Source organism: Nipponia nippon, unplaced genomic scaffold, assembly GCF_047370975.1.
Source record: "Nipponia nippon isolate SJK-2023a ecotype South Korea unplaced genomic scaffold, ASM4737097v1 scaffold_27, whole genome shotgun sequence".
Classification (NCBI taxonomy): Eukaryota; Metazoa; Chordata; class Aves; order Pelecaniformes; family Threskiornithidae; genus Nipponia; species Nipponia nippon.
Window position 1 is genome coordinate 1,365,795 of NW_028262344.1, and position 19,092 is coordinate 1,384,886.

The following is a 19,092-nucleotide window of genomic DNA, read 5'->3' on the forward strand; positions in this document are numbered from 1 at the left end:
CCCATGGACCCCCCCAAGCACCCTTTGGGGGCACGAGGCACCCCTCAGACCCCCCCCAAGGGCACAGAGTACCAAACAGCCCCCACCTGAGGGGACATGGCACCCCAAGGACCCCCCTGGAAGGGACCGGAGGGGTTCCGGGGGGGCCAAGCCCGCCAGCCTTGCAGCCAGAGGCCGTCCCGGCTCTCCTCCCCGTGCCAAGGAGCCGGCAAGGACAAGGCAGCCTTTCTCCGGGCCAGCAGCAGCGACGGCGCGATATAAAAAGGCGGCTGGTGGGAGGCCAGGCACGCCGGGGGCCCGGCCGGCGGCCCAGAGCCATCACCCCCACTTTGGCCCCAGCACCCCCCCAGCCGCTCAGGGCCAAGCTTCGCCCTGCGCCAAAACACCGGCCTGGGCTGGGTGAAGGCTGCCAAAGTCCGCCGGGGCCGGTAAAAGCCACTATCGGCAAGGGGCGACAGTGAATGATTAACCAGGGGACGCGGTGATGGGCTCTGGCTCCTGCCTGCCACGCTCGCTGCCCGCCGGGCAGCATCGTGTCGCTGCTGCCTGTCCCCTCCGCCCTGGGACCCCCCTGGGAAGAGGGGTGGGGGGGTCACCGTCACCCAGCCCCCACCAAGAGGCAGCCAGCAACACTTTTATTGAAGTTAACTGAAAGCTACAGTTACAGCAAAACCAAAAATTAAATATTTTCGATCTTTTTTTGCATAAAAAGGGAGGGGAGAGGCTGGGAGGGGAGGAGGAGGCTCCCACCGTACCCTCATCCCTGCCGGTGCTTGCACAAGGGTGGGTGGGGGGCACGCCGAGACGAAATCCAGCTGATTTGGGGGATGCTCTGGCAGCCCCCCGACAGCTTCAAAGTCAAAGGTCTCAAACATTTCTCACCCACAGCAAAGCAACACCTGCAATAGCTGAAAACTCAAACGCACGCTTGTCCCTCGGGATATCGATCTGCTCTCCTATCAGCCCGACAGAATAAAAAAAAAAAAAAATAAAGACTTCGTGGAAAACCAGTGACTTTTTAAGCATGGGACAACCAGCCAAACTGGAACGGGATTTGTTAAACAGGAGCTCGAAAAAGCAAAGTACAAATTCAAACCGACAGCTGCCTCGATGGCAATGCAAGAGACTGGGGGGAAAAAAAATACCCGAAATCTTTGGTTTTCGCATCCAGCGCCCGCGCGGGGTGAGGATGAGCTGCAGCCTGCGCTGCGGGAGCGGCATCACCTTTGGGGCTCATTTATTCAAACCCCATTGCTGGGAGGACTGGAAACCAGCGGGCAGAGGCTGGCAGCCCCGCAGCAGCGGGGTTTTGCTCCAGGGTCATTCCCATGGAGATGAATCCCGGGAGCCCACGGCTCCGCGGCCCTGCTGCCGCGCTGGAGCGCTTCCGAGCATCCTTTTTAAAACAACAATAAAAGTGAACCCAAGAAACCGTGCACAGAAATAAATTAACAAAAAAAAAATAAGTTATTTCCTTACTTAAGGAAAGAAAGTCCCTCTTGCACGAGACTTAACAGCGGCAGCCGGGGGAGTCAAACCCCAAACTGAGCCCTTTCTCCCCCCGTCGCCAGGATGCCAGCTATAGGAAGAAGAGCTTGTCGCAGAGCTGGGCGCTGGGCTCGTGGTGCAGGACCTGCCCCGAGAGAAAAGCCAGCTTGTGCGCGTACTTGCACGGGGCAGGGACCCGGACGGTGCCCGGCCAGTTCCAGTACAGGTGACAGAGCTTGAAAGTCAACCTGGGGACAACGAGAGGAGGTGTTAATGCTCCCTGGCATCCCGGCACTTGCAGGAGTGATGCTGCGGGGCCGGATCCTGCTCCCTAAGGCAGCGCTGTGCTTCGGCAGGGCTCGGTCAGCTCCAGCAGCTCTCTAGCTGCGAATGCCGCGAGGCCAAACCTGCTCACAGGGGGGTTTTCTTCCTGACTGCACAAGTTAAAGGTCAGGCTCTGCCTGCGCACCGATAGCGGCTAATTACATTAATTACCTGGGGACTGCGCCGCGTTTGAGCCCGCAGCAGCTCTCCTGCAAGGCCAGCATCGGGTGACACAGATTTTTATTTCCTTTATCACCCTTGCAATTAGTTCTTGCCCAGAGAGGAAGCAAGACAGATGCAATCCGCCTCCTCTCCCTCATCCGCTGCCGAGTCCTCCCAGCTAGCCCAGTATGAAGAGCAGACTCAACCCAGTGCCTGCACAGGTACCTGCTGCCCTCCCCGCTAGCGCCAGGGGACTGTTTTTGCAAAAAATCCCCAGATTTGGGGGGTCAGACATGGATCCCCACGCTGCAAGATGTTGTGGGGGGGCTGTGGGAAGCCTGCCCTTACCTCTGCAGGTGCTCGCAGCTGAGGTTGGCCGTGTTCAGCACGCAGACGTAGCGCGTGGGGATGCTGCAGCCCTGGCGAGAGCGATGGGCCAACAAAAAGAAATCCTGCCTGAGAAAGAGGGAAAGGCAAGGGTTTGGGGTTGGTTTTTTTTTTTTGCACACGAGGGTTTTTTTGCACACAAGGGGTTTTTTTTGCACACAAGGGGTTTTGCACCCCACCCAGCTCTCCCAGCAGCCGGCATTGCTACCACCACCACTCACCAGTCGGAGCTGGTGACGGTGTGGTCGATGACCGTCCCCGGAGGAGGGGACGCGAATTGCTCCCCTGTGAGGGTGTAGAAGTTGGTGCTGATTTGCTTCTGCACCACCATGACCACCATGCTGGGCTGGTAGTTCTCAAAGGTGTCGAAACACTTCTGCATCTGCGGGATCTCGTACTTGAGCACGGTGTTGAGCTGGCTGTCGGACACGCCGTCCCTGTACAGGACGATCTTCTTGGGCAAGCAGTGGTTCATCTGGGGAAGCAGAAATTGGAAAAGATCGCTGCTTTTTTCCCTCTGCTATGCTCAGGACTGGCTGGCAGGGGGAGATGCACGCCCTGGCAAGAAGCTGGGCACTAGATGCCCACCGGGTCTCTCCAGGGCTGACAATTCAGCGGTCTTGCAGCCTGGGAATTCAACCCATCACCCTCGAGCTTTGCAGAAAGCCCCTAACTACGCTCAGCCCCAGCAAACGCATTTCAAAGCAGGTTTCAGAAGGGCTGGCAGGGCAGAGAGAAGCAGCGTTGGCACTAATCCTGCCCGCAGGCAAGCGTTTGGCAACCACCAAAACTTCCAGTTTTCAGGGGTTTTTCTCCAGCACCCGCAGAGGGATGGGAAAATCCCAAGAGTGGGTCCCTGCTGCTGACAGGTCCCGGCCCCCGCCCCATCACACGCTGCTTTTCTCACGCTGGGGACGTGGGACGAGAGGACAGGGCTCAGCAGATGCTGATACAAGCAGAGGCGTAACGTGGCACTTCCCCCAGTGCAAACTAATCCTCGAGGCGGGTTCACACGTTCCCGAGATAAGGGCGAGCCTCCTGGGGCGAGCATGGCCGTGGGCGCCGCATCCAGTCCAAAGGCTGCCGAGGATGTTTGCTCGCTCGCGTGCACTCGGGCTGACAGCTTTGGGCTGTTTTTCCCTTGCTCGGAGGAGACATTAAAACCGTAAGAGGGCTTTTTCGATAGCGCCGGGCTGGGGGTTTGGCCTCACCTCATGGAAGTGCTGGAGGGCATCGGCCAGGCAGAGCCGCAGGCTGTCGGCGATCTCCTGGTGGGGCATCTGGAAGACCACCCTGGAATACCACTTGGTGAGGACGCTGGGGATGGAAGGGGGGACAAGCATCAGGCACCCACCTCGCCAGCCAAAGTCCACCGAGCTATTGTGCAACCAAAACTGACCCCGGCTCGGCGCTCACGGCACCTTTCCCAGCGATACGGTGCCAAAGGCGCGCCAAAGGTCGCCACTGCCCGCGCCGGCAGCCAGTGCCACCCAACATAAACACGCTGGCAGAGACCTTGCTGAGCGCAGCAGTCGGGGAAGGCATCGGCTTCACCCCTTTCCCGGCAAAGGGGAGGCAGCGGCGATGCTGGTGTGGGACCCCCCCCAATCCCCAGGGCAGAGCGGGAGGAAAGCCTTCCCTCTCGGAGCACCACGTACTGATTCATGCTGGCCACGAAACCGATGACGGAGCGCATCCCTTTGCTGCAGCCATGGTAGACGTCCATGCCAATAACCATCAGCTGTTTCTGGAGGGGGAAAAAAAGAGGCAGGTGGGATTTAGGGATAAGTCAAGACACTACCGGGCTGCCCTGCCTGGATCCCTCCAGCTGCGAGGGACGTTGCACACACAAAATGGAGATGCCAACCCCAATTCTGCAGATGGTTCAGCCGCATCCCCAGAGGGAAGCCCGTGACCACAAGAGTTTATGCCCCGGAGCTTGCAAACTCATCGCACGCGCGTGCCGAGTGGTTTTGCCCGTCTTACCAGGGGGATGTCGACCCCCCAGAGCTCGCCACCCAGCTTGCAATTCATCTGCAGCAGGACTTTCTGGACCACGCTCCTCATCTTGCCCGACTGCCCCGTGAGGGATTGCGCGTTGATGACCTGCGGGGGAAAAAAATCCAGGGAAAATCGAGGCTGGAGATGCCCACGGCTTCCCCGTGCCGGTGGTCCCCTTCTGCCAGCCCCTCGCCTACCTGGGAAGGCACCGGGGACTGCACGCAGCACAGCTTCTTGATGGCCACGTACAAGTCCTCCCGGTTGCTGGAGATTATGCACAGGAGCAGCTGCACCTTGTCCTGCGGGGAAGCACAGCAAGGGAGGGTGACGCAGGAGGACTGGATGCGCGGGGATCCGAGCAGATCCATCCGAGCTCAGGCCTCCCCAGCAGACACGTTAACCTGCGCTATGCCCCTGAGCCCCCCTCCTCACCTCGCTACCCAGAACGCTTCGGATGGTCTTGGCGTAGGTCTCTATGTGGTCGTCCTTCAGCTCCACCAAGGCGGGACGGCTGACATGCATGCCGATGGGGCCGCAGACGCTCTCCATGGCGGCCACCAGCTCCTTCGCCAGGCCCTGCAGGCGCTTCGGGTAAACCAGCAGCCAGTAATTCATGGCTATCTAGGAGGGAGGCAAGGACAGCCCTTGCCTCGGGGCCGCGGCTGCCAAAGCGTGCAGCTCGCAGCACAGAGGGAAATTTGGGAGAGGAAAAGCAGCCCAAGAGGAACCTAAAGGGCACACGACAACATCCGATTGCTGCAGTCTGAAAACCTTCAGCCACTCCAAGAGGAGATGGGAAAGCAGCTGCTGTGGCCACGTACCTCTAACCTCCTTAGGAAAAACAAGCTAAAGCATAAAGCCAATACAAATAAGGGAAGGGTTTTAGCTCGAACAAGCTCAGACGAGAGCAGGACGGACGGGATGCCAGCACTAAGAAAACCCATCCCAGTTTTCAAACAAGGGGATGTTGTTGCAAGGGCCGAGCCAGGGGCTCACCGCCGAGATGGAGGCTTCTCGCATGACCTCCTTGTTCCAGGTCAGGTCCTCGGTGGGCATGAAAGAGCTGTGCCGCAGGTTGATCCTCTCTGCGGGCAGGACTCGGCCCTGGGTCTAAACAGAGCAGAAACCCACGGCAGCTCCAGTGCCGCCGTGGTGCAGCCATTGCCTCTGTTCCCGGGGGGGAAGCTCGGAGCCTGGCCCCCCGCAGCCCTTACCCTGTAGATGTCAGGGTCCAGGCTGAGCCCCCAGTGCATCAGCTCCCCCGAGGCCTCTGGGCTGTCCTTGATCCTGCGCAGGAGGCTGGTGAGACGCACGTAGTGCTGCCTGGGGCTCTGCAGCATCTCCCGCATCACGTCCTGCAGCGGGCGGGCACGGGGGGAGGCAGGTTGGGGAACCCCCGGGTGCGATGGGGGACTCCGAGCTCCCCCCCGGCAGCGGCTGGCCGGGGCTCAGCTCTCCAAACCAAGCAACGCCGGCTTGCGTGAGCAGGGACCATCAGATGGAAACACGCTCTGACCTTCACCATTCGACTGTCCTTCCTTATCTCAGGGACCCCGGTCATGAAGGTGAGCTCCGGTACGAGCAGTACCATGTCCAGCCGACGCTGCAGGGAGGGGGACAGGCACCGTCAGCACCTCGAGGGGGCTGCAAGCCCTTGTCCTCCCAGTTATGGGCAGGACAGGGGCTGGAGGAGCCGAGAAAAGACCGTGGGTCTCAATTTCCCCTCCCCAGGTCTCCATGCCTGGCTCACCTTCCCCTCCGGCGTCTGTTTTTCCCTGGGCCTGTGGACAAGCAATGGCTGATCCAGCTCCCTGATGGTGATCCCGTAGGCTTTGCTGGAAAAACAGCAGGGAGATGGCATTAGGCGAGATGTTCCTGCTCCCCCACCTCGGGTCAGAGCCAGGCATCAAGCCCTTCCCCACGGAAGGGATGCTCCAGCAGGTCCCTACCTGTAGTAGTCCGCAAAGGTGATCTCCTCACCGCTGGCCAGGGTGAAACTGTCCCTCGGGGTCTTGTTCCAGTCGATATCGTCGATGCGGTAGGTGCGGTTGTTGTAGCGGGTGATGACCACGTTGCCCACCAGCTGCTTGGTGCACTCGTCCTGGAAGCTGCTGAGGCTTTGCTTGTAGAGGGTGTGCCTGTAGCGGGGAGAGAGGGAGAAGGAGAGGCTCATGGTGATGCTCCCTGCCCGCGTCACCCCAAAAATACAATGCCTTTTGCCAAACGGCACCGGTGACCGCGGGCCCGGTGATCACGGCTGGCACTGCCCTCGCCAAGAGCCGGCCCCAGGCATGCCGCTGCTGGAAAACCACCCTCATCCCTAAAGCCCCGCAGGGCTCCTCCAGGCTTTTTTCCCTTCTCTTACATGAAATTCAGGACGGAATCGCTGCGGATGACTTTGTGGATGGCGTCGACCAAGAGGAAGAGGCCGCCGTCCTTCTTCCGGATGCTGACAGAGTATCCCGGCCAAATCTGCAGCCTGTGCCCGGAGGGGAAGGTGCCCAAAGGCGCCTGGGTTAAAACTGGAGCCGCCTGCACGACGCTGCCAGGGGAGCCGGGCAGCCGTCCCGCTCGCCAAGGAGCGCTCAAAACACACAGGGATTTATTTCCCAGCTGTCTGCCAGCTTTCAGCTAATAAGCCCTGAATTGCACTACAGAAAACAGGCGCTCTGAGGTCAGGCTAACGAGAGCTGGCCAAGAGAGCTGACCTGGCAAAGACTTCCAAATTTCCAGCCTCACGCTACTGCCGGGGAGACGGGGATGTCCCTGTCTCGCACTCACGTGCTTGGGCAGCAGCAGGAAGAAACCGTGTCCGGCACCCACCTGTAATGCTGTAATATGGTCGCCTGGGCAGGTTCAAAGAAATTTCTCCTAACAAGCGTCATATCTAACGTTCTCATCACCCTAGAAAAGAAAAATAAAAGCAGGATGGGCTCAGGCTCGGAGGGAGGAGGAGGAGGAGGAGGGTCTCCTCCCTGGAGCTCAGGGAGGGTCTCCCACCGTCCCTCACCTCCGGAAAACCACGTTGTAAAAGGGGATGCAGAGATCCGAGCTGGGCTCGAGGACCTTGGTTATCTGGATGGTGATGGTGATCTCTTCCCCGTCGCTTCTCCTCTGAGCTTTCAGACTGACCGGCTGCGGGGCGAGACGGTGCGTTAGCCGGGGTGGACGGGATGCTCTCCTACCCAGCATGTTGACGGGAGACCCAGCAGGGCATCCCCGCGCCCCCAAATTGGTTAGAACGACCTCACCCCGGTGCAGATAACGTCACCCCTTACCTGGGGGAGCAGGATAGGGAGGTAGAGGATGGAGCCATCAAACGCAGTCACGTCCCCCGTCACCGCCCGGTGCTCCTTCAGCATGGCAAAGCGCACACTCCTGCACTCCACCTCGGGGCTGCCGGAGACAGGGATGCATCGCCTGCCACCGCTGGCAAGTCCTCGGTCTTTTAACCCTCCTCTGCCCCCCCCAGGACCCCACAAAGCCCACGAGAGGGAAAAGCCGAAGCTCATTTGCTTCACTGCCCTGCACAGCTCTGCCCGCAGGCACCGTGGCCGCGCCGGCCGCTCCATCTAGCGGCTACTGGGAGGGAGGGACAGACACAGAGGGGTGCCCGGGGGCACCCACCCTTCGAGGGGCTGCGGGGGAGCCCGGCCCCCCGCGCCCACACCAATACCTGAACGTAACATGGTACTGGTAGATGGCTTCGTTCTGGCAATGGATTTTAACTGAGTTCAGCCCCATGGCTAAGGTGGCCCCCTTCACCGCCGGCTTTGTCCCCGGTGCCCTAGGAGAGACGGGGCAGAGGCAGGGTGGCCAGCTGCGACCCCAGCCGGTGCTCAGACCCCAAAACGCGGGGCCGGGGCTTGCCGACGCTTCACTTACAGTCTGCCGGCAGCCGGGGGGGTCCCTGGGGCGGGCGGCGGGGCGGGCCGGGGCCCCGGTGGGCGCAGGGTGGGCGCAGCAGCGGTGCAGGGCTTCCCGCGGGACGGCCCGGCGGCAGTGTCCCTCCCGGGGGGGCCGGGCAGGGCCTCCCCTCTGCCCCGCCACAGGGCCCTGGTTCCCCAGCCACCGTCATCCTCGTCCTCCGCCGCCGGGCCCCGGGCCCGTGCCAGAGCCTCTACCGTGCCGGTGGTGCCGCGGCCTGCGAGAAGAGGAGGGTGGGTGGCGGCGGGGAGCGCGGCCGGGCCTCCCCGTCCCTCCCCCGGGTACGAGCACCTACCGAGGGGCCAGTCCCCCGCCTCCAGAGAGGGGCAGGGCCGCTCGCCCAGGCCCAGGCCGCAGAGCAGGGCGGAGAGCGGCGCCAGGGAGGGCCGGGGCTGGGGAGGGCCGGGCTGGGGCAGGCGCTGGGCGCGGCCCGGGAGCCCCCGCAGCCTGCCCGGGGGAGCGGGGCCGGGGCCGGGGCCGGGGCCGGGGCCGGGCAGGCGGAGGGGCCGGGAGGGCTCCATGGGCCCAGCCGTCGAAGCGGGCGGCCCGCAGCGCCGAGCACGCCGCCGCCTCACCGCGCAGGCGCGGCCCCGCCCCCTCATTGGGCAGCTCGCTGGCCACGCCCCCCGCGGGGAGACCCAGCCCCCGCGGCGGAGGGGCTGCAGCACCGCGGACAGCGCCCGCCGCGGGGGCGAGGCCGGGGGCGGAGCGGGCGGGGAGGGGGCAAAACGGGATGGGGAGGGGGTAAGATGGGATGGGGAGGGGGCAAAATGGGATGGGGAGGGGGGAAGATGGGGGGGGGAGGGGGCAAAATGGGATGGGGAGGGGGTAAGATGGGATGGGGAGGGGGTAAAACGGGATGGGGAGGGGTAAGATGAGATGGGGAGGGGGTAAAACGGGATGGGGAGGGGACAAAATGGGATGGGGAGGGGGCAAAACGGGACGGGGAGGGGGGTAAAATAGGATGCGGCGGGGGGATTAGATGGGATGGGGTGGGGGGTAAAACAGAATGGGGCAAGGGGGTAAAATGGGATGGGGGGATTAGATGGGATGGGGGTAAGATCGGTTGGAGTTTGGGGTAAAACAGGATGGGGCAGGGGGCTAAAATGGGATGGAACGGGGTGGGGTAAGATGGGATGGGGCAAGGGGGCTAAAATGAATGGAACAGGGGGTAAAATGGGACAGAGCAGGGGGTAAGACGGGATAGTGTGTGGGGTAAAACAGGATGGGGCAGGGGGTAAGATGGAATGGGGCAAGGGGGCTAAAATGGGATGTGGGGCAGGGAGTTAGATGGGATGGGGTGGGAAGATGGGAGGGGGTGGGGGGGTAAAACAGAATGGGGCAGCGGGGTAAGATGGGATGGGGCAGAGGGGTAAAATGGGATGGCGTGGGGGAGTAAGATGGGATGGGGTAAGATAGGATGGGATGGGGGGGTAAGATGGGACAGGGCAGGGGGGCAACAGCAGAAGGGCAAGCGCAGCCCCAGCTCTGCTCTGCACGGGCAATTGGTGCTTCCATGCTCGCCCCCTGCTCGCCGGGGCACGCAGGATTTAGCCCCACGACGGCAGACAGCAGGGTGATGCTGTTCCAGGACATGCAGCCTCCTGCCGCCATGCCGGGGGTGCAGTGGTGGCCACTCGCTAGCCCCCCACCGCGTGCTGTAGCAGAGCCCAGGGACACCAGAAGGGTCCCACACCCCCTGCGGCCCCAACACAGCTTCCTCGGCACGGAGCAGGGAGATGCTCCCGGCTGCCTGCCCCTGCCCAGGCCGGGGGGGCTCAGCCCCAGGGCTCCGCACGCCGAGGCCTGGCACCATGCTAGGGCCCCCCAGGTCTCCCAAGGGAGCGCCGGGGGAGTAAGTGGCCGAGGACGTGGTCCCGTGTGCCAGCACCGAACGTGCCACACCAGGGCCCGACCGGCCGGCCGCAACCGGTCGGGCAGGTGGCACGGGGCGGAGGCTGCCGGCGGCACGGTGGAGGAGACAGAGCAGCCCCACGCTGGGGGGAAAAGAGGTTTTTATTCCACATTTCTCCCCACGGGTGTGTATCTTGCTCTCCCCAGTGTGTGGAGGGCTGCCGGAGAGCCAGGGGGGACACCAGGGTCCCGCACATCCAGAAATCTGTGAGATGAAGGCAGCCACGGCCCCTGCCTGTTTTGCACGGGGTGGGCAGTGGGTCTGGGGGAGAGAGCCAGAGCCCCCAGCCCTGGCCATGCTCCACGGCAGGGCCGGGAAGGAGGTAGGGGCTGGCCCTGCGCCCACACCTGCAGAAGACCCCTCTCCACATCCCGACGGCAAGGCTGGAGGGGCAGAGGGCAGAGCCGGGGCACCGCCGGCTCCCCGAGCTGTGCCGGGACCATCCCCACGGGCTGTGGGCATGGGGCTGGGCCTCCCCCCGGCTCCCCCTGGGCTATCGGTGCCGGTGCTCCAGCAGAGCCTCGAAGTCCGGGGAACACACCAGTTTGTGCTTCACGTGGCCCAGGACGATCATCTCGCCCGTCCGGTTGTCCCCGATGCCGACAGACACCAGCTCCTTTTCCAGAGGGAAGAAATACCCGTGAGCAGCCCACTCCCACAGGAAACCCTTTAACCGTGGTGGGAGAAGGGCCGAGGTCCCTGCCCGCTGTGGGGGGCTAAGCCTGGAGGAGATGTGTCCCCCCTGCTACCCACACCCTGGGGACAAGAGCAGGCTCCCTCCCTGCCACAGTGAAGGGCTGCCAGCCCCATCACCTAGGGACCAGCACGACCCCACTCCCCCTAATGGTCCTAGGGACCCCCAAGGGGCTTCCTTGGGGTGCAGCCCCACAAACCAGGTCCCCAGCACCCGCCCTGTACCTGCAGAAAGGAGCAGGGGGTCCCCATGGTCACGTCCAGAGTCACCTTGCCCAGCACCAGCTGCACCTTTCCCGACTTACGGATGAGCAGTTTCCCCACCTGCCCCTCGGGGAGGTCGGCCAGGGTGCAGATATTCTCCGCCTGCTTCGCCTCCTGCCAAGGGACACCGCGGGATGAGGGGGGGGACGGACATCACCACGCCGCCATCCCCCATCCCACCCCGTTGCCCCCCACCCCGAGCCCCTACCTGACTCTTCTCCTGCTTCACCACCATCACTTGCCCTTCCTCGTTTTGCAGCTCCGTCTTGATGGGTTTGGTGTCCTGGGTGGGCGGCTGGCCGGGCAGCGTGTCGGGCAGCTGCAGGAAGAGCAGCTCCTCCTCGGCCGAGAGGCTCAGCCGCTGCAGCAGCTCGGCCACCGAGATGTCCCGGGGAAAACCGGGGGGTCCCTTGCTTTGCGTTGGCTTGGGGAGGGGGTCCTCGTCGCATGGCTCTTCTTTCACTGGCACCGGGAGTGAGAGGCGGTGGGTGGGCACGGGGAGGGGGCAGCACCCCCAGCCCCTGCCCGCCAGGATCCCCCTCCACCCCAGCAACACCTTTCACCGCCGGCGGGTCCAGCTCCATCTTCTCCTCCTTAGGACCGGGCAGCCAGGGCTGGGCGTCCTCCTCCTGCTCTGCCGCCTCCTCCTTGAAGAGCCAGCCCGAGTGGGCCAGCGGCAGCTGCACCGGCTTGTTACGGATGTCGTTCTTCAGCCCCGGGTCGTCGAGGAACTGCGGGGACGGGAGAGGGGACACTCGGCACCGGCCCGGTGGCACCAAAACCACCCCCCAGCCCTGGTCCTGCTCACATCGTCCTTCTGCAGCATCCGCAGGATCTGCTTCGTCTCCTCATCCGTCTCCCTCTTCTCCTTCTTGATGTTGATGATGTGGGAAGGGCCAAAGTCCGACATGTCCACCGTCTTGTCCCAGGAGCCTGCTGGGGAGAGGGGAGCAGCCCCGGGGTGAGCCCCCAGCGGGGTGGGACGGCCCCGAGACCCCCCCCCAGGAAGGGGGGCAGCTCCCGTTACCTTTCTTCTTCATCATTTCAGCAGGGCCCTGCTCGAAGATGGAGTGGGACTGGATAACCTCAGGCCGGCCCCGGCCCCGGCCATGCCCATCACGCTGCCGGTCCCGGTCCCGCTCCTTCTTCTCCTTCTTGATGGAGACATCCTCGCGGGGCCTGGGGAGCGGGGAGGTGGCCCGTCACCTCCGCCACCAGCTCTCCATCCCAGGGCACGTTTTGCCCACCGAGACCCCGCCGCGCAGGTACCCGCCAGCAAAACCGCCTCCGCGCCCCACGGAAACGCTTACGAGGCCACTTACTCTTCCTTGATCTTCCTGCTAATTATGTTGGGGGTGAAGGTTTTCTGCAAACGAGAGCAGAGGGACAAGTCACTGCACGAGCGGAGATAAGCAACAGAAACCAAACCGGCCGCGGGGCTGGAGGAGGCGGTTGGGGACCCGGCCACGTCCCGCACGGACCAGCTTCCCCCGGGGCACCCCGAAACCCCCCAGATTGCCGCTCCAGGGGCCCCTCCTCACACCCCACCCGTGCTGCGGAGGTCCCCAAGCACCCATACCCCACACGGTGGGGTGGGATGCAGGGTGACCCCGAAAAGGGGGGGTTTGGGGGAGCCCTCCCCAGGGTACTCACCTTTTTCACGCCTCCCAGGGTGAGGTCTCGGGAGCGGATGGAGGGCAGGCGGCCGGGGGTGAGGGGGGGGGCGGCCGTCCGCCTCCCCAGCAGCCCCCGTGCCCCGGGGAGCCCCGGCCGCAGGCTGCCCCCCGAGCCGCCATCGCCCGAGCCCCCCTCCGCCATCCCCGGCCTGGCCCTGCGGGGAATGGGGGGACACGGTCAGGGGCTCCCGGCCCAGCGCCCTGCGCAGGGGGCCCCCCGTGCCCCCAAACAGGACCCACGCGTGTACCCCTCCCCAGGGTGCTCACCCCCCTGTACCCCCAAACAGGACCCACGCGTGTACCCCTCCCCAGGGGGCTCACCCCCCATGCACCCCCCTCCCCAGGCTGCTCACCCCCCTGTACCCCCAAACAGGACCCACGCGTGTACCCTACCCCAAGATGCTCACCCCCCCCCCCCCGCACCCCCCTCCCCAGGGTGCTCACACCCCCCGCACCCCCCAGGACCCACTCGCACCCCCTCCCCAGGCTGCCCACCCCCCATACACCCCCAAACAGGGCCCACTCGCACCCTCCCTCCTCAGGGGGCTCAGCCCCCCACGCCCACCCCTCCGCACCCCCTCGCCTCCCCCTCCCGAGCCGCTCCCCGGCCCCCCCGTGCCCCCACCCCACGCCACGCCGCCCCTTACCCTGCCCGGGCAACCACCGGCCGCCGGCCCCACTGCGCATGCGTGCTATGCGACCCGACCTTCCCGGAAAGAAGCCGCTACCGCCATTTTTATTGAGGGCGCGCCGAGCCCGCTAATGAGCCGCCATCTTTGTGTTTGGCATTGACCAGCCACATGAGGAAGGTGGCGGCGCCATCTTTGTGGCGGGCAGTGCCCGGTTCTTGGGGCAGTGGGCGGTGGAGGGGGGGACACGGGGGGGGGGGAGCTCCTTCATTTTGAACCCCCCCGGTTGTCTGGGCTGCAGCCACCCCTCCAGGGTCCCCTGCAACCCGAGGGGGCGGGACCCAACCAGACTACAGCCCCACGGGGGGGAAAACACGCGTGGGCACGCCGCTGGGGGGAGGGGGGTGTCGGGAGGGCAATGATTTTTATTTTTTTGGGGGGTGCTCACCCAAAAAAAAAAAACCTTGCTCAACCCCAGACCAAGTTGTCCCCCACATCACCGGCAGTAAAACAGCAAGACACCCCCCCACCCCACCCCCTGCCTCTGGGCTTTGCACCCGTGTTTCCCACGGGGGTCCTGCGTGGGTGCCGGCATCCCCACGCACCCATCGCATCCCATTTTGGGGGCTGGGGAGGGGGGTCCCGGTTGTGCCGGGGGCGGTTCCCGCCCCCCGCACCACCGGGACCCCCCTCCCCAGCCCCCAAAACAGGGGTTCAGGCAGGAGCTGCCCACCACCCCACCCACAACTTGCACCCACCGCCGCCCACTCGCCTCGCAGGCAGCAGCAGGCAGGAGCCGCGCTGCCTCCATCACCTGACGCCGCACACAACCCGCCACCCCATTGGCAGAACAAGAAGGGTTTTTTTTCTTTTTCCACTCCCCCCCTCTCCGAGCTGCTTAGATATTATTTTCCCCCCCACTCCCTTTTTTTTTTTTTTTTTTCCCCCACATTTTTTTTCCCTCCTCTGGAGGGTGTTTGCTATTTCCGAGCTGGCTGGGAGGATCCCAGTCGCAGCAGCCGCAGGCAGCAGCGCGGCATCGCTGGGTACCGGCACCATCGCTTTCTCACCGGCATCCTTTGCCCTTCCTGCTCAGCTCGGCCCCACCGGGGCTGCCTGCCCTGCCTTGCCCTGCCTTGCCCTCTCCTGCTGCCCTACCAGCATCCCACCGCATCCCAGCAGCCCTCCGGCACGGCCAGGTAAGGGCCTCACCGGCATCGTGCTACCGGCACCCGCGAGCCTGCAACCGGCATCGGCTGAGCCCTGGCAGGGGTTGCTTGGGGGACACGGGGTGCACGGGGACATGGTGACACGGGGCATCACGATCCGGATGCAAAGCTCCCGGCGCAGGACGAGGCAAGGCGAGAGCCCCCGTGCCACCGCCGGGCACGGGAATGGGGCAGCGGGCTGGCACGTCGTCCCCAAAGCGGTGACCTTCTGCTCTGCCGGAGGGTGGCTGGGGGGTTACGCTTGGGGTGACACCCAGCTCGGTGGGTCCGGTGGCCACCCGGTGCTGGGGTGGCAGGGGGAGGCTGATGGGCGCGCGGTGCGGCTCGCCGCAGGGCTGCGGGGGCAAGCGAGCGCCCTGCCGCGGGTTGCCGGCGTGTGCTGCGCCTGCCCGCCGGCACCCCTGGCTCTGCGCACGCAGCCGGGGTGCAGGCGTGGATGTGGGTGGCCGTGGGAGCGTACCGATGGGTGCCCACGCGCGGGGTGGATGCGCCCACGGGTGCCGAGCGGTGTTTGCACCGGCACAGTGGTGTTTGCGATGCCGTGCAGTGGTAGCAGGGCGGGGGGGCGAGGACGAGCCCCGGTGTGGGCGGCCGTGGGCACGCGTGTGTGAGCCGCCGTGGGCGTGCGCCCCTGCGCGTGGGCGCGTCGGCAGCCCCGCGGTGCCACGGCTCGGACACGTGCCCGCCACGGCACCGCCGCTCCCTGCAGGACTCACATCGGCCCGGGGTGCAGGGTGGGGGGCACCCACTCCCCCCAGCCTCCTCGATGCATCCCATGCCCCCGACGGCATCCGCTGCGCCCGTGCATCCCCCACCCCGGGGTGCAAAGCCCCCCCGTCCGCCCACCCCGCAGAGCGGCTTCCCGGGGTGCAGGGGGTGAGCGCAGCCCTGGCCATGGGGAAACTGAGGCACAGAGCGGCCGCGGGCCAGGGCAAAGGCGGATCCAGCTTTTCCAGTGCCAGCTGCCTGCATGCAACCCTCCCCTCTCCCAGCACTCCCTCCGCTCCCCTTGTTTTTCTTTCCCCACCCGGTGTTGAGCAAACCCCGAAACACCCGCTGGCGACAAGCCGGGGCCCCGCGGCATCCCGCGGGAGCGGCCGGGGCCCCCGCGCAGCCGCTTCCCGAACGGGCTTGTTCCCGGCTTCCCGCTGCCTGCTCCTGCCTGCGTTGCCTATTCCTGGCTGCCGGCCGCTTTTCCACCCCGGTGCCATCTGCTCCGCCGTGGGGGCTCCGGCGCGGGCGACCGCCCGCCTGGCAGCTGCCGTCGTGGGCAGCGGGCACCCCCGCCACGCTCAGCACCCCCCCACCCGTGTTCTGCCCACAGGAGCTCAGCCCCTCCGGCCATGGAGCTGCTTTCCACTCCCAAAAATATCGAGATCAACAATATCACCTGCGATTCTTTCCGCATCTCCTGGGCCATGGAGAAGGGGGACCTGGAGAGGGTCACCCACTACTTCATCGACCTCAACAAGAAGGAGAACAAGAACTCCAACAAGTTCAAGCATCGGGTGAGCGGGGGAGGATGCGGGACCCCCACCCGGGGAGAGGAGAGGGGGTTTTGGGGGGGGAAACAGGGTTATAGCCCACTCCCACGCTGATCTGGGGACAAATCCCCCTGCGGGACACGGCTGCCGGAGGGGACCGGGACGGGGACCGGGGTGCGACCGACCCCCCCCCCCGAGCCCACGCGGGGGAGCGGAGCTGCAAATCGCTCGCTCTCCCCCTCCCCCTGAATACGAGTCACTAATTCAGGACGTTTTTAGCAGCGCGGTTGCCAGGGTGATGCTATTTAATGTTTAACATTATTTTTTTTTTCTCCTCCCCAATAATAAGGGGGGGGTGGGGGGTGGGATTTTCCCCCCCCCCCGTATCTCCCGACTTCAGCATCCGCCGTTGCCACAGAAACGGCTCTGCACTGCGGTGCTGCTCGGTGGCCTATTGACACCGCGAGATGCCACCGGGAGCGGGGGGGTCCCCGAGACCCCCCGGGGAGGGACCCCTCATCCCTGTCCCAGCAGCGGCTTTGCTGGGAGGTGTTGGGGGCCAGCGCAGGCAGCTGGGGAGGTGGGAGCGATGACGGGGCCGGAGCCAGGGGGGGACAGCAGGAGATATGGCAGCACGCTGCTTTAGGGGTGTCTCGGTAGCGGGCAAACCCCAGCAGAGGCACCGGCGCGGATATTTTGCAGCGTGCGGTACCGGGCAGCATCCCCTCGGCGTCAGGCAGGGGTGGGCAGGGATGCGGGAAGCGGGGATGCCACCCTGCCTGACCCTCGCCCCTTGGTGCAGGACGTCCCCACCAAACTGGTGGCCAAGGCGGTGCCGCTGCCCATGACGGTGCGGGGACACTGGTTCCTGAGCCCCCGCACCGAGTACAGCGTGGCGGTGCAGACGGCCGTGAAGCAAAGCGACGGCGAGTACCTGGTGTCCGGCTGGAGCGAGACGGTGGAGTTTTGCACCGGGGGTGAGCATGGTGGGGGTGGCCGAGCCGGCGGTGCCGGGGCCCGGGAGCCGGGAGAACGGGGGCGATGCCGTGAGCTTGCACAAGCCGGGCCGGTTGGAGCGGCAGCTGATGAGTGGGAGGCGGGAGGTGTGGGGAACGGGAGCTGCGGGCAGGGATGGGCTCCCAGCAGGGATGGAGACACCCTGATGTCCCCGTCCCCGTCCCCAGACTACGCCAAGGAGCACCTGGCCCAGCTGCAGGAGAAAGCCGAGCTGATCGCCGGCCGCATGCTGCGCTTCTCCGTCTTCTACCGCAACCAGCACAAGGAATATTTCCAGCACGTCAGGTACCCCCGTCCCCATTCCCCCGCCCCAGTGCCACCCGGTCCTCGCCGGGGCCGTGTCCCCTGACCCTGCCTCTGCGTGCGTGTGCGTGTGTCCCTCCTCCTCCTCCTCCTCCTCCTCCTCCTCCTCCTCCTCACCCCGGTCCCCGCGCGCAGGATGCACTGCGGGAACGTGATGAAGCCGTCGCTGAAGGACAACAGCGGCAGCCACGGCTCGCCCACCAGCGGCATGCTGCACGGCATCTTCTTCAGCTGCAACACCGAATTCAACACCGGGCAGCCCCCCCAGGATTCGCCCTACGGTCGTTACCGTTTCCAGATCCCGGCTCAGCGTCTCTTCAACCCCAACACCAACCTCTACTTCGCGGACTTCTACTGCATGTACACCGCCTACCACTACGTCGTCCTGGTCCTGGCACCCAAGGGTTCCTCGGGGGATCTCTTCTGCCGGGAGCGTCTACCCCAACTGGACATTTCCTCCAACAAGTTCCTGACGTGCTGCGTGGAGGAGGGCGAGCTGGTGTACCGCCATGCCCAGGACAGCATCCTGGAGGTCATATACACCGAGCCGGTGGACCTCAGCCTCGGCGTGCTGGGGGAGATCAGCGGGCACCAGCTGATGAGCCTCTCCACTGCCAACGCCAAAAAGGACCCCAGCTGCAAGACGTGCAACATCAGCGTGGGGCGTTAAGGGTGGGACGTGGGCAGGGCCGGGGAGGGGGACGGGTGCCTGCCGCGGGGGCTTCTCCCACGGACGCTGCTGGGTGGAGGACCCGGATGGGTGCGGGGGACCCGGCCGATGTAAATAGCGGCGTTGCCTGTGTCCCTGCCCGCTCGGAGAAGGAGCCGGCGGGATGCTCGCCCAGCATGGAGGCAGACCCCATGCCGCTCTGTGCCCCGAGGGAGGAAGCCTTCATCTCCTGGACTGGCCGACCAGCATCATCCTCGCTGGCGTGAGCCCCGCGCTCTGCCCTCCGCCGCGCAGCCGCTGCGGGACCCCCTTCCCCTCCGGCGTCCCCTGCATCCCCCCCGGTCCCCTGCACCAGGGCTCGACCCCCGCCGGCGGCACAGCTCCTGGGGAGCCCCGGCCCTGCCAACCGGGGCTGGGGCTCCCCGGCCACCCCAAGGGGTTCGGCGGAAAGACTGGAAGCACCCCCCCCGGTTTTGAACTGCTCCCGGGGATGGAGGGGTGCTCGGGCAGGGACCCCTGTTCCCACCGGTGCCGCCTCGGGGCTGCAGCCGTGGTGCGCGTGTCCGCAGTGGTGCGGGGGACGCCGCGACGTCCCCCCCGTGTCATGCAGCGCTGTTCCGTGTTCGCTGTCTGCTCTAGCCGTTGCTGTGCCGCCCGAATCCCCGGCCCCAGGAGGCAGCCGGAGGAGTCGGGGCAGGGGAGCGGAGCTGAACCCCCTCTCCCCAAACCCCGTCCCCCCACTCCGCCGCCCCCCGCATGAGCCGTCGGCAGCATGGCGCTTGCGTGCCGGCCCCCGCGGGCTGCCCGCTCCCCGTCTCTGTGTATCCGATGCACGCTGTAACGGTAGAAGAGAACAACCTCCCCATCCCCGAGCATCCCTGTGCTGTGCTGGCGGTGTATCAATAAACTCTGTGCGGTCGCCA

At 65.1% G+C, this 19,092-nt stretch overlaps 3 protein-coding genes across 4 annotated transcripts; 1 reads left to right on the forward strand and 2 right to left on the reverse strand.

Moving 5' to 3' along the window:
* Window positions 1-630: 630 nt before the first annotated feature.
* On the reverse strand, window positions 631-8,925 carry PIWIL2 (piwi like RNA-mediated gene silencing 2). Its single transcript, XM_087762891.1, has 20 exons — window positions 8,585-8,925; window positions 8,248-8,506; window positions 8,039-8,149; window positions 7,641-7,758; window positions 7,373-7,497; window positions 7,186-7,266; window positions 6,728-6,841; window positions 6,312-6,500; window positions 6,113-6,197; window positions 5,879-5,965; window positions 5,577-5,717; window positions 5,359-5,472; window positions 4,795-4,983; window positions 4,560-4,661; window positions 4,348-4,467; window positions 4,020-4,108; window positions 3,573-3,678; window positions 2,583-2,836; window positions 2,323-2,430; window positions 631-1,736 (listed from the first exon to the last, which is right to left on the reverse strand). Exons 1-20 carry the CDS (start codon window positions 8,889-8,891, stop codon window positions 1,580-1,582), a joined length of 2,856 nt encoding a protein of 951 aa, XP_087619017.1. The 5' UTR covers window positions 8,892-8,925; the 3' UTR covers window positions 631-1,579.
* Window positions 8,926-10,145: 1,220 nt separating this feature from the next.
* POLR3D (RNA polymerase III subunit D) lies at window positions 10,146-13,530 on the reverse strand. 2 transcript variants are annotated; one of them, XM_087762960.1, is made up of 9 exons: window positions 13,485-13,530; window positions 12,815-12,992; window positions 12,484-12,527; window positions 12,189-12,340; window positions 11,970-12,094; window positions 11,718-11,892; window positions 11,370-11,623; window positions 11,123-11,275; window positions 10,146-10,820 (listed from the first exon to the last, which is right to left on the reverse strand). In XM_087762960.1, the coding sequence occupies exons 2-9, from the start codon at window positions 12,977-12,979 to the stop codon at window positions 10,698-10,700; spliced, it is 1,191 nt and encodes a 396-aa protein (XP_087619086.1). In that variant the 5' UTR covers window positions 12,980-12,992; window positions 13,485-13,530; the 3' UTR covers window positions 10,146-10,697. The 2 variants fall into 2 exon arrangements, with proteins under 2 accessions (XP_087619086.1, XP_087619085.1); XM_087762959.1 differs by having other exon boundaries at window positions 11,970-12,097.
* An 876-nt stretch (window positions 13,531-14,406) lies between these two features.
* PHYHIP (phytanoyl-CoA 2-hydroxylase interacting protein) lies at window positions 14,407-19,092 on the forward strand. Its single transcript, XM_087762950.1, has 5 exons — window positions 14,407-14,665; window positions 16,020-16,203; window positions 16,982-17,156; window positions 17,364-17,481; window positions 17,635-19,092. The coding sequence occupies exons 2-5, from the start codon at window positions 16,039-16,041 to the stop codon at window positions 18,167-18,169; spliced, it is 993 nt and encodes a 330-aa protein (XP_087619076.1). The 5' UTR covers window positions 14,407-14,665; window positions 16,020-16,038; the 3' UTR covers window positions 18,170-19,092.

Coding starts and splice junctions, on each gene's coding strand:
- PIWIL2 (XM_087762891.1), bottom strand. CDS start 8,891: ATGAGGGGGCGGGGCCGCGCCTGCGCGGTGAGGCGGCGGCGTGCTCGG. Junction 8,507..8,584: donor GGCGGGGGACTGGCCCCTCG/GTAGGTGCTCGT, acceptor CTCTTCTCGCAG/GCCGCGGCACCACCGGCACG. Junction 5,718..5,878: donor AGGACAGTCGAATGGTGAAG/GTCAGAGCGTGT, acceptor CGCCCGCTGCAG/GACGTGATGCGGGAGATGCT.
- POLR3D (XM_087762959.1), bottom strand. CDS start 12,979: ATGGCGGAGGGGGGCTCGGGCGATGGCGGCTCGGGGGGCAGCCTGCGG. Junction 12,528..12,814: donor CCCTGGGAGGCGTGAAAAAG/GTGAGTACCCTG, acceptor TCTCGTTTGCAG/AAAACCTTCACCCCCAACAT. Junction 11,276..11,369: donor TGAAGCAGGAGAAGAGTCAG/GTAGGGGCTCGG, acceptor GTCCCTTGGCAG/GAGGCGAAGCAGGCGGAGAA.
- PHYHIP (XM_087762950.1), top strand. CDS start 16,039: ATGGAGCTGCTTTCCACTCCCAAAAATATCGAGATCAACAATATCACC. Junction 16,204..16,981: donor CCAACAAGTTCAAGCATCGG/GTGAGCGGGGGA, acceptor CCCTTGGTGCAG/GACGTCCCCACCAAACTGGT. Junction 17,482..17,634: donor GAATATTTCCAGCACGTCAG/GTACCCCCGTCC, acceptor CCCCGCGCGCAG/GATGCACTGCGGGAACGTGA.